This window comes from Colossoma macropomum, unplaced genomic scaffold (assembly GCF_904425465.1).
Source record: "Colossoma macropomum unplaced genomic scaffold, Colossoma_macropomum, whole genome shotgun sequence".
Taxonomy (NCBI): Eukaryota; Metazoa; Chordata; class Actinopteri; order Characiformes; family Serrasalmidae; genus Colossoma; species Colossoma macropomum.
The window spans coordinates 22,603,358-22,615,787 of record NW_023494790.1 but is presented as its reverse complement, the minus strand read 5'-3'; the positions used below and the strand labels follow the sequence as shown (position 1 = coordinate 22,615,787).

The window sequence follows — 12,430 nt, the reverse complement described above, 5'->3', positions numbered from 1 at the left end:
TATGAATTTTATGCTTGTTGGGAAAATTGTATGAAATAGCTAATATAAAACAGAATCTGAGCTATCTAGGCTCTGATCAACATCTGAGTAAGACTCACCACAGGCCCAAATATCCACAGGTTTCCCATAGGGGTCCTTCCTCAGGACCTCTGGAGATAGGTAGCCAGGGGTGCCTGCAAAACCTGCCCCAAAAAACAAGAGCAAGGTGACCCAAAGCAACATGTATCTGTAAGCTGTTAAATAGTTAAGCGATACCCAAAGTATTATAACAATTAAAGGCAAATTTGTGTATTTGGCAGAACTTATACAGAAAAAACTAATTCTGCAAAAAATGACAAAACGAGTCATGCCCTACTACAAAACTTCCCCTAAACGTAGCCATTTCAACAGATTAAAAGGCAACAGCTTTTCATTTAATGGATTCAAGCTTATTCTGCTATAAATACATAAAGAAGAGATCAATCAGAGGTTTGTCCAGGCAATTTAGATATGTTGATATGGCTTGTGCTTAGACCTTCACAGATTTTGCACAGAAAGGTTTTTTTAGTATCTTAAGTATCTTTTGCACCTTTTCCCTGGTAAGCATGGATTAGCACCCAATCAAAAAGATCATCAAGGAATAAGAGGAGGTCCCTTCTGTCTAACAGTAAATCTGGTAAAACTTCACTGTAGGGAAGAGCCGGACATAAACTAGCGTGTGGTAAAAATGTAAAATGGATAGTTTATGAAGTTAAACATTAGTATATTAAACAAGTAGAATATAATTTTAGTCATACTCTCATAGCAAGACCATGTGTATTTTCACAGTAGAGATACTCCTTGAGATTAACCCTGAAGACCCTGTTGTTATTCAATAAAAGTAAGTGTTTTTGATTACTGAATTCTGTGTATAACTCATAGAATACATAACTATATCATTTTATTCACCTTGTTAGTGGTTATAGTAACACCATTTTGAAGAATAACCAACACATAGTGAGGGCTAGCCAAGATAAAGCACAGCCACCACATGGTGGGATTAGTTGTCACTCAGTGTTACAACTAAGCCTCCTAAAATAAATTCCATGTGCTCGAAAATAAATGTACAACAGTCAAATTTTTGGAAGCAGATTCATCAAATACACTATAGGTCTTATGTAAAAAAATATATTTTAGCTATCTTGCGCAGATATTTCCTGTTCTCCTTAATCTACTCAAAAATACATTTGCCACATTGAACACACTCTTTTCGCTATGGATTTGACTATTGTATTTTTGTGTATTTAGGTAGGAAAGCGTGTCCAGTTTAAACAACAGATTTGTAGTGAATTCAGTGTTTTGCATCGATTTACCAGACTTTTTTAGCAACTGTTACAACTTGCACTTCAGTCTGCTACTGTTAATCCCACCTATGGGGTAGTTTTAACCTTTTCACTCCTGCCACATTTAGCTGAACTGAATCTGTAGACGTTAGGTGCTGGAACAAACGTTTTTCATTTGTAGCAGGTATGTGTAAGTTGCTTGTATAAAAAATACTAATCTTGTGTAAATACTTCTAAAATTCTTGCAAAAACCTAAATGTGTTGTGCCCTGCTTTCCTCTACTGCTGTGATGAGTGTGTGGTTTAAGGGCTGCCTGTACTGTGACCCTAGCAGTGTTTTACACACTCACTACAGCAAAATCAGCCACACAAAGCAGGTCAGCCCCCACAGGGTGGTGAGCCAATATGGCCGTCTCTCTACGATAGCATTCTGGAAGGGCTCCTAAGGAATCACTGCTGGACATCAGGAGACTATGAGAAGCTGGTGGAACTCAAAAGGCTACCTAAAATGAGCTTTGCCCTGCACTTCCCTTTACTCATCTATTGTTTCGGTCAATAATTCAATCTTAATTTTCTACTTTTATTAACTTAAAAGGAAGCATGCATCTCAGGATTTCTGACTGAGAGCATGTGTGTCTACTCAACAACCAGCAGGGGGCCACAGGGCCTGAGAGAGGTTTGATTCAGTATGTGTGTTGAGATTAGATTTTCTGCCTAAACTGGAGCGGCTTTCACAGCATGAAGGAGTTGGCCTGAAATCCAGTGAAAGCTTGTTTGAAGCCAGCTTTTCTGCCAGTGTGAAAAGGGCTCACTTTTGCTCTGACTTCCCCTAAAGGCGCCTATTTCTATCTTTATCATGGCCCGTAAGAAATCATCAGTGTTTTTCCCAATACATTTAAACTCAGCAGTGTCCAAGCACATTAGATTTAGGATATAAATTAAACCATAATACGTAACAAAAAGACTTCAGAACGAATGTGAGAGCATGTAAAATGAAAAACATCACATCTCTTACCAAACCATGCTTGCTGGTCTCCCTGTACCTCAATGGCCAGCCCAAAGTCAGCCAGCTTCACTGCTGCTCCCTTCATCTTACTGGCCAACAGCAGGTTTTCAGGCTGCAAGGAAACAGACAGATACTCACAGTTGTTAAAATTGAAGAGTAACATAAATCAAGTACATATTAGGGCCTGACCAAAACAGAAGTTGACCGCTAGCATTGACCAATACGGTGGTCTAGCAGATTTATGAGTACAGACAACGCGCCAGCACAGTGCTTATTTTATATTGTAACAGACATTTCGGTTGTGAAAAAATTCATTCACTTCTAAGGGCTTGATACTTATGTGCCAGTCTTTAAAGAGACTGCTGAGCTGTTAGTCCCTCTTGCTCATGTATATGACAGCAATTCTGGCTAAACTGCTGAATATGAACCCAAAACCCTCAGTTTCATTTAGTAAAATGCATCCAACCCTAACTTTTACCATGAGGATAACACTATACCAATAATATTACTCTGAAGGGAATTTGTGTCGAATAAGAAAAGTAAGAGCTGATTAACAATCATGAACAAAATGAACAAAATCCCCCTCATAGCTCTATGATACTTTGAGTTCTGAGATTCTGCTGCTTGAGTTTAAGAAACACAACAACTCAAAACTGACATGATATTTGCCAGTTAACAGTTAACAAACTGTATTAAATTACATCACCCAATTTTTTGCTCATTAAAATCAGCATCAGTGACCTATTTTTATCCTTTCATTATATGTATTTAAAATAAACACACAAAAGCAGTAAACTGCTCACAAAGGAATGCTCAAAGAACCGTGCCAAAGTTGAGCTCTTCATCACACCCTTCAACAGGCGTGGTTGAGAGAGAGCCTGTGGCGTAGGAGTGACCAGGCGATCCAGAAAAACAGTTCAAATAATTCTCAGGGGAGAGTTCAGGGGTCAGAGGTACAGATAATTGGAGTATCACAGTTTTATTTATGAAGAGCATATTGATATAATCACTAGACTGAATGAATGAGAAATATGCAGAGATAAAGTTGCAGAGAGACTGTAACCCTGCCGGCAGATGAAAAAGTATGGAATGCTGTGCATGTCTATGTTGGGGGAAATCCTTCACATTCCTACCCAAGGCAAAATAAGGGCTTGTAGTCATAAACAGAGCTACTTGCCTCATGCCCTCCCTCTTAGAGTGGGTGGAAATTCTGCAGCGTAGAGTCATAAAAAATAAATGTAGAGAGTAGAGAGCGAAAGAAACAGGGCTCTTTAAGGTGGAGGAGAATCACAGCTCAGTCATCACCTGGGCCTCTTAATGCCACCACTCTTTACTTCACTGCCAAGAGTCAAACAGTGTTGTGTTTTATAGACAGAGCCAAACTCAGTCCAAGAGAAGCTGCATACTTGGGTCTGTTAAAAATTTTACGTGGTTTCTTGCAAATATGGATTTCCACTGTTACTAATTTAATATTAATAATTTCCAAGTAAGAAATAACACAGTGCGGATGCTTCAAAAATAACCAAATTTTATCATGCTAAATACCTCTCCATTCACACTTAAATATGTATTCTATGTGCAATAAGCAGTGGGGAACTCTCAGGGCCTTCTAGGTCTTCAGAGAAGGCCTAATGACTTCTGTGAAATAAAAAAAATACATGTCTGTAATTTTTATTTCATTTTTACACTGGTTGAATTTAAACTTTGGAAGTACTGTAGTAACACTCTTGTTTCATTGTTAAGTTTTGGTTGGACACAAATAGATTAAGTTCCTGAAAGGCTCAACTGAAAATCATCCAATCAAGGTTTTTTTTTTTAGGTAGGCAGATACAGCTCTCCCATTGGTTAGGGCTTCTGGTGCTTTTACCCCCTTTAACACCTAAACTAATTAGAAGTGACAGTGGAATCAAAACATTTTGATTTGTAATGCATGGAACTAATATTGTATTTAACAATTTCATTCAAACCTTCTGAAAGTCCTAGAGACATCACTGACAGCAAGTACAACTGGTAGGCTGACCAATGCCTTTCAGTCAGTTGTTAGAAATGAAAAAGCAGCGCTGTGCTAGAGCTTCATACGAGGTACATACAAGGCTTTACACATGGTAAAATTTAGGTCAATACTAGCTTCATTTGTCTGTGTATAATCTAGAACAGCAAAGAAATAGTCATGTGAGTTATCAATAGCCTAGCACTAACACTAGAATGACAGAATTCCACACAGACAAAATTTGTTTTGTAACAGAGGTAGGGTTTTTTTTTTCTTGTTTTTTGACTTAGTTTTGATATTTGACTGAAGGCCTAGCTTTGTTTCACCACTGATAATAAGTGATCTTGCATACCTTTGTAATAGGCTGGAGTTTATGAAAAGGAAGCAAAAGGACAAAATTGCAATTCGCAGCTCATGAGAACACTAGTAAATGTATTTTTATGAATGCATTCCATAAGGATTTCATAATTCTACTCCATTAATGAGCATGTCGTATTAATGACTACATATGAGTAATTCTTGGATATGCAGCGAATCCCATCTCCCTGAGCGACAACATCAGCAACAGTTGTCATATCCCTTCCATCACCATAGCAACCAGAAGGGCACATCTCTGCCATTCAGTATGGGGCTCACACACACTGGTTATGGGCAGTGTGTGTTTACCTGACGTAAGCACTGCAATAACACAGTTGTGTGGGTGAGCAAGGTCAGAAGATTTTTGTTTTTTGGCCACAAGGCAGAGATGACCATGAGCTGACATTCTTCTCTGTGCTAGAAGTGTAGCGTACACTGGCTCCAGAGGTTTAAATGACACAGCACAATCACGCTGTGCCACTGCAGCTGGGGCTGCCGAACCATTCCAGAGCCAAGAGCCAAAACGCTGACGACTGAAGTGCCTGCGGGCTTGACTAACCTATAAGAGTTCCAGTTTATATTTCTATCTGAGGGTGGATGAAATGGCAAAAATATAATACCGCAATATCAAAAAATACAATACCACAGAGCCATCACAATATTTAATTTTCCACTACAAAATAAGTAGTACACTAAACTAGGTTTATCTATATATTATACTGTTCAGTCCTGTTTTTACTATTTTTCATTATAAAAAGATTTTAAATGTCAGGTGTAACCTACAAAAACAACATCTAAGTGCAACCATAGGTGCACTAGGTGTGTTTCATATAGTTGTTAAACAAATATTCACAGTATGCAAATAAAAATTTACTGTATCCATATTTGTATTCATATTAATATGTTTATTATTGAATTCTTAATTTATTTCAACAATTCCATAATAGAAAAAAACTATGAATATGAGTACAAATATGATAGTGTTTTTAAACACTCTGTCCACTCACTGACCACTCTATAAGACACATCTACTTTGGTGGCCCACTTTGTAGATGTAAAGTCAGAGACAACAGCTCACCTGTTGCTGCACAGTTTGTGTTGGTCATCCTCTAGTCCTTCATCAGTGGTCACAGGACACTACCCGCAAGACACTATTGGCTGGATATTTTTTGGTTGGTGGACTAATCTCAGTCCAGCAGTGACACTGAGGTGTTTAAAAACTCCAGCAGCACTGCTGTGTCTGATCCATTTATACTAGTGCAACACACATTAACACGCCACCACCACATCAGTGTCACTGCAGTGCTGAGAATTACCCACCACCCAAATAATAGGTCCTGTGGGAGTCCTGACCATTGAAGAACAGAACTAAAGTGCACCTACATGGTAAGATGAGCTGATAAAATGAATGATATGTGATCACCATGATATAAATTATGAATGCAGTAATAGAAAAAAAAACTATAAATATGAATACAAATATGAATACAGTGATTCTTATTTGCATTCTGTGAATACTTGTTTCACAACTATATGAAACACGTAGTTGATTTATCCACAATGTTTAGAAAAGCGTACTGTGATATTATGTGACGTAATTTATCACAATGACAATAAATACTGTAATATTTCCATCCCCCAACGAGGTTATAAAGGCTTAGTGAGGATGGCAGGACAAATAGAGGAGTGTTTTCTCTTTTTGCTGCTGATCTATTATCTATTGTTCTGAGTTGCTTAAAAAAAAATCCTGAACATTACAAAAAAATTTTTTACATCACTAACAAAGTAGCATTTTGCATTTTGACTGAAAGCACATGAGTGAGATACATACCATATACTGTCTGTGTGTGCGTGTGTGCGCGCATGTGAGCGAATGTGACGCAGGGCATCACCATGGACACACTCTGAGGCAGCCTAGCTGTGGTTAAGTGTGGTTGTCGTGGCGACAGGCGCTAGCTCACCTTGAGGTCTCTGTGCACAATGTCATGCTGGTGAATATGATTGACACTCTCCAGGATCTGATTGATGCAGTGGCTATATAAGAGAGAAAGAGAGACAGGAAACAGAAAAAGAGAATGAGTGGGAGCTAAAATTACACATAAGAGCATGGAACATTTCTTGAAAAACATGTAGGCCATTTTAACACAACAGGCTTTGTCGAAGTCAAAATGAAACCAGACTTTGTGTGACATTAGACGTGAAGGAGACTGAACAGCTTCTTCACTGAAAGCTGAAGAGCTGAAAAATGTAACCTGATATTTACTGCTGATCCCTCCCTCGATGAACCTTACTAAAGGGCAGCCATCGATTGCTGGAGGTAAAATATATTGTACAGCAGATGTTTATTTGTCTACAGTTGACCACAGTTTTGCCAAACAGATGGATAACTTTGTTACAGCAATAAAGCAAATTGAATTGAAGTGACATCTGAGAAGAGTGGAAGGAGAGAGAAGGAGGGAGGGAGGCATGAAAAATATACAAACAGATACAGAAGTACAGAGATACAGAGATAAAGAAAAATAAATGAGAAAGAAAAAGAAAAAGGAGTGGTATGTGAAAATATTAAAGCAGCCAGAAAACAGAATGTGAATCTATTCATGATAGAAAAGGCTAACAATTCTCTGCCCAAATTTGGTTGAATTTGGAGACCAACATTCCATTCCCTAGACAGCAAACGTCCCAGTGTTCAAAAACAGCCTGTTTGCTCAGTCTTACACACACATACATACACACACAAACACAGAGTCACAAGCACGCACTACTTTATTTCAAACAAACACACTCCACCACTCGAAAAACGCAAAAAAAGTAAATCTAGCGCAGAATAAAAGCCAGTATTAGAGGCTGAGGTAAGTGCAGTAACAGGCAGTTGGAAGTTGGAAGATTTCTTGCTTTCTGCTGCAGGCCTGCTGCTTTGATTCAGTGGGCGAAACCCGCAGTGCCTCTTCACACCCGCCTGCTGCTTACTGAAGACACAGTCTTGGCACTTCCACTCAGTTCAAGCCTTTATGAGCCCCAACCCACTGATAAAAAACTGTACTTCATGTGTAACTAAACATTTAAGCCAGCCTCCAACAAAGACACAAAGAAACACACATATGCACAGACGCACCAAGACACACAAATGCACACCCATACTGCACGTAACTCTTCAAATATGAGCAGGACCATCTCAAGGCATAATATATGTAAAACAGATACCACTCAAGATTCACTGCTAGACAAACACATATGCGTTCGCGTTTATGGTTCACAAACATACACACAAATGCCCATCAGCATGTTGTGTGCATGATGAGTCAGTAGAACCCTTAATAGGACTCGGCTGCCACTGGAAGACCGCAGGGGGTTAGTAAACACAGCAGCCTAACAGAACTGAAGGGGAAAAAGAAGAGTTGGAACGAAGAAGGAGCAGGCCGAGAGATAAGGAGTATGAGAGGCAGAGAGAAGGAAAGAAGAGAGGAGAACTGAAAAGAAATAAAAAGAAGAGATGAAATGAAGAAAGAAGAGAAGAGGGGAGGAGGCAGATGAGAAAGGCTTGTGTTTGTGCGTAGTACCTGTTGATGGAATATCCTGGTAACTCTGCCATAATAGCGTCGTTAAAGAGCACTCTGATTTTACTGCACTTAAAACTGCCTTCTCTCTCCTACTCCCTAATTCTGCTTTTAAAATAGAAGAATGTGCACATGGATGTGTGTGTGTGTGTGTGTGTGTGTGTGTGTGTGTGTGTGTGTGTGTGACCCGCTTGCTGCAGGCTGCAGAGCAGTAACCACGGCAACAGTAAATTGGAGTGCCCACCTCGCATCAGCCTCACTGTAATACTCTCTGGCAACGATGTCTTCAAACAGCTCCCCCCCAGTCACACTGCAGAGAGAGAGAGGGGGAGAGGGAGAGAGATGGTTAAAGAGACTGCAGCAGAGCAGATTTTGGTGTGATTTGGTCAGCAGTGGGGAGCCATAAGTACTTTCTTTCTCACGCACATGCACACACGTGTCATGATGCAGCAGATAGTTCTGGTTTGTGGTAGCATGTGTTGCGTACACTTCATTTAACTGAAAAAACAACCATCACAGTCTGTAACAGACAATACTAGCGACGACCGATCTGATACGCCTTATTAGAAGGAACAGGTAGAGCCTGATGTGACCAATTTGCTACCAATTCTTTTTCGTGACCATTCTTTTTCGTTTTTACACCAGGCAGTGTGGTATGGTTACAAATTCGAACCCTGAACTATCCATAACCTGCTTGAGCACCTGTGTCCTTTTCTCATAGCTCAACAGAACCATGAAAATAGGTGGGGTTCTTTTTATTTGAGGGGTCACATGATTTCTCACACAAATCCAGCACTAACAGTAAACACAACTGTGAAAGCAGCAACAACGAAGAAGCTTCTGATTTACCTTTTACAACCACATTTCCAAGAAAGCTGGGACGCTGTGCAAAATGTAAATAAAAACAAAATGCAATGATGTGCAGATCATTTAAACCCTATATTTAATTGAAAATAGTATAAAGACAATATATCAAATGTTGAAATTGAGAAATTGTTTTTTGAAAATATATGCCCATTTTGAATTTGATGCCGAGAACATGTTTCAAACAAGTTGTAACAGGGCCAACAAAAGGCTGGTAAAGTTGTACAATGCTAAAACACCTGGTGGTTAATTAGCAACAGGTCATAATATGATCGGGTATAAAAAAAAGCATCCCAGTCTTTCAGAAGCAAAGACGAGGAGGGGTTCACCACTCTGTGAAAGAATGCGCGAGCAAATAGAGCAACAATTCAAGAAAAACATTTCTCAACGTAAAAAAACATCTGCTTTTCATCATCTACGGTACATATTATTAAAAGATTCAGAGAATCTGGAGAAAACTCTGCATGCAATGGACAAGGCCAAAAACCAGTATTTGCTGGCCATGATCTTTGGGATCTCGGGCAGCACTGCATTAAAAACAGACATGATTCTGTAGTGAAAATCACTGCATGGGCTCAGGAACACTTCTGAAAAACACTGTCTGTGAAACAGTTCATCGCTAGATCCACAAATGCAAGTTAAAACTCTAAAATGAAAAGAAGAAACCAAATATAAACAGGATCCAGGAATGCTGCCACCTTCTCTGGGCCTGAGCTCATTTAAAATGGCCTGAGGTGAAGTGGAAAAGTGTCCTGTGGTTTGACAAATCAACAGTTGAAATTCTTTTTGGAAATCATGGACACTGTGCCCTCCGAGCTAAAGACCACTCAGCTTGTTATTAGTGCACAGTTCAAAAGCCAGTATTCATGATGGCATGGGGGGGCATTAGTGCACATAGCATGGGTGACGTGAACATCTGTGAAGGCTCCATTAACGCTGAACAATATATACATGTTTTGGCAACATATGCTGCCATCCAGACGACGTCTTTTTCAGGGAAGGCCTTGTTTGTGTTAGCAAGACAATGCCAAACCACATTCTCCAGGTATTAAAACTGGACTGGCTAAACTGGCCTGCCTGCAATCCAGACCTGCCACCACTGAAAACATCTGGCGCATTATGAAATGAAAAATATGACAAAGGAGTCCCCGAACTGTTGGGCAGCTGAAATCCTATATCAAACAAAAATGGGAAAGCATTTCACTACAACAATTGGTCTCCTTAGTTCCCAAACATTTACAGAGTTTGTTAAAAGAAGAGGTGATGAAACACAGTGGTAAACATGCCCCCGTCCCACCTTTTTTGGAACATGTTCTTGGAATCAAATTTAAAATGGGCATATATTTTTCAAAAAACAAAAAATTCTCAGTTTCAACATTTGATATGCTGTCTGTAGTATTTCCTTTAAAAATATGGTTTACAGGATTTGCATATAATTGCACTGTAGTTTTATTTACATTCTGCACAGCATCCCAACTTTTTGGGAAATGGGGTTGTACTTGCAATTTGGTTTTACGTGAGTTCACAGACCGCACTTTTGGATAGCTAGCAGTTAGTTGGTTGGTTTGCTTGTTTGTTTATAAATGGAGTCATCTGATTCCAGCAAGACCACATGATGATTTTGGGATGACTGTTTGACCAATCAGTGGTTTGCACCATCACTAGCTCCACCAATACACTCTGGCTCTGCACGCTTGATACCCCAATGTGAAAGGTAACCAAATTTACCATGGGTTCTCAGGTACAGTACAGTATCCTTGGCAGTGGAAATGACGACAACATACATCGTCACATATTTGTAACTATACTGTACTGCACTGCCCAGGGAAAACACCATCAGACACAGTTGCTATAAAATGAAAGTGTGTCATTCCAAAACGCGATAGACACTGAATTCTCACTTTGTGTTTTTATTAATGGAATTAAACTGAATGCTTTACTTGCAGCTAATCTTTACGACTGATCATATTACAAGGAAACTGTTTACAGAGATAAAGACTATTTTGTTTGCAAATGTGAAATGCACCATATGTCTTTCTTCAAAGCACTGCAGCATGTCAAAGTAAAAGCCTCTCTTAACAAAGCATGACCTAGCACACTGTGCCTCATTTTTAAATGTCTTAACTAATCCTTACCAAAACTTTATAAAATAGATAAATAGCATGTTTTAATTGTAACAGTACATTATTATGAGACTTTCAATTTCAAGAACAAAAAAAAAGAAAAATAGCGGTATTCTGTATTGGATGATACCCTGAGTTCACGTATCGGAATCAGTATTGAGACAAAAGTCAGACAGGTGCACCTCTGGATCATACTAGTGTTGAACTCTTTTACTGCAAAATTACCAATTGCACAATACATCTTCAACTGATTTATTACCGATAAATTACAACATTTCAATATTATCAGTTTGATACTGGATTTACTGCTGACTACAACCAGTAATTTAGTGCCAAATTTTGCACACACACTGAAGCATGTCAGCAGTATTCTTTTGAGCTCATTAAAACTGAGAGTATAGCTGATAATGCCGTCACTAGTGTTTGATTCCCCGTCCAGGCAGGAATGGCATGGTTAAACCCAGAAATGTCCTCACCATCGTACATAGTACAGGAAGTCTTCTGAATAAAGTACAATATTTACACATAATAATGTAGACCATCATGTTTGATTTAGCTGTGTCATGGCTAAGTGACATTAAAGGGAAATTCCGCCAACTTTTCAGAATTTCTGCATAATCAAACCATAAAGACGTAAAGAAAGTCATTCACAGTGGTGTGATGATAAATGTGGTGGTGATGGGAACTAGGCATCTGAAGATTTTAATGCCTGTAAAATCTCACTCTCAGAAAGTTATTATATCAAATGGTTATGAATACACTGTTGGACACTGTTGTACAATAGTTTTGAGAAGGTTTTGGCCTACAACATATTTTTAAAATACATTCATGAGGTACATGCAGTGTGTAAGAAAACAGTCACCCCAAAAAAATGTTCAGATTTACCACTATTTAACCATTATCAACATATATATATATATATACATATATACATATATACATATACACACACACACACATACATACATGCACACACACACACACACTTAAACACTAAGAACACGTGTTTTCAGTGTTTGTTCACAAATCACTCTAAACGACTTCTTTTTCTTCTTAATTATGCAGACATTTGGGCAAAAGCAATGGAACTCCAGTGATCAATCCTTAACCTTTCTTTTACATAAACATTTTACCTTCACACACAGCACTTCATGTATGGATTATAGTTACTTTAAACAACTTAAATTTATGGTTACTTTATAAGACTTAAAATTATCAATTACTGGTCTTGGCGAT

The 12,430-nt window shown here is 38.7% G+C and overlaps 1 protein-coding gene across 16 annotated transcripts in view; it reads right to left on the bottom strand.

Annotated features, from left to right (window-relative positions):
• camk2g1 (calcium/calmodulin-dependent protein kinase (CaM kinase) II gamma 1) overlaps positions 1 to 12,430 on the bottom strand; it is a 78,713-nt gene that overhangs the window by 22,044 nt on the left and 44,239 nt on the right. For all 16 annotated transcript variants that reach the window (XM_036572558.1, XM_036572563.1, XM_036572568.1 and 13 more), the window contains exons 5-8: positions 8,452 to 8,517; positions 6,615 to 6,687; positions 2,316 to 2,418; positions 99 to 182 (exon numbers count right to left, since the gene is read on the bottom strand). In XM_036572558.1, the coding sequence (XP_036428451.1) occupies positions 99 to 182; positions 2,316 to 2,418; positions 6,615 to 6,687; positions 8,452 to 8,517 (326 nt within the window). The remainder of the gene's footprint in view (positions 1 to 98; positions 183 to 2,315; positions 2,419 to 6,614; positions 6,688 to 8,451; positions 8,518 to 12,430) is intronic.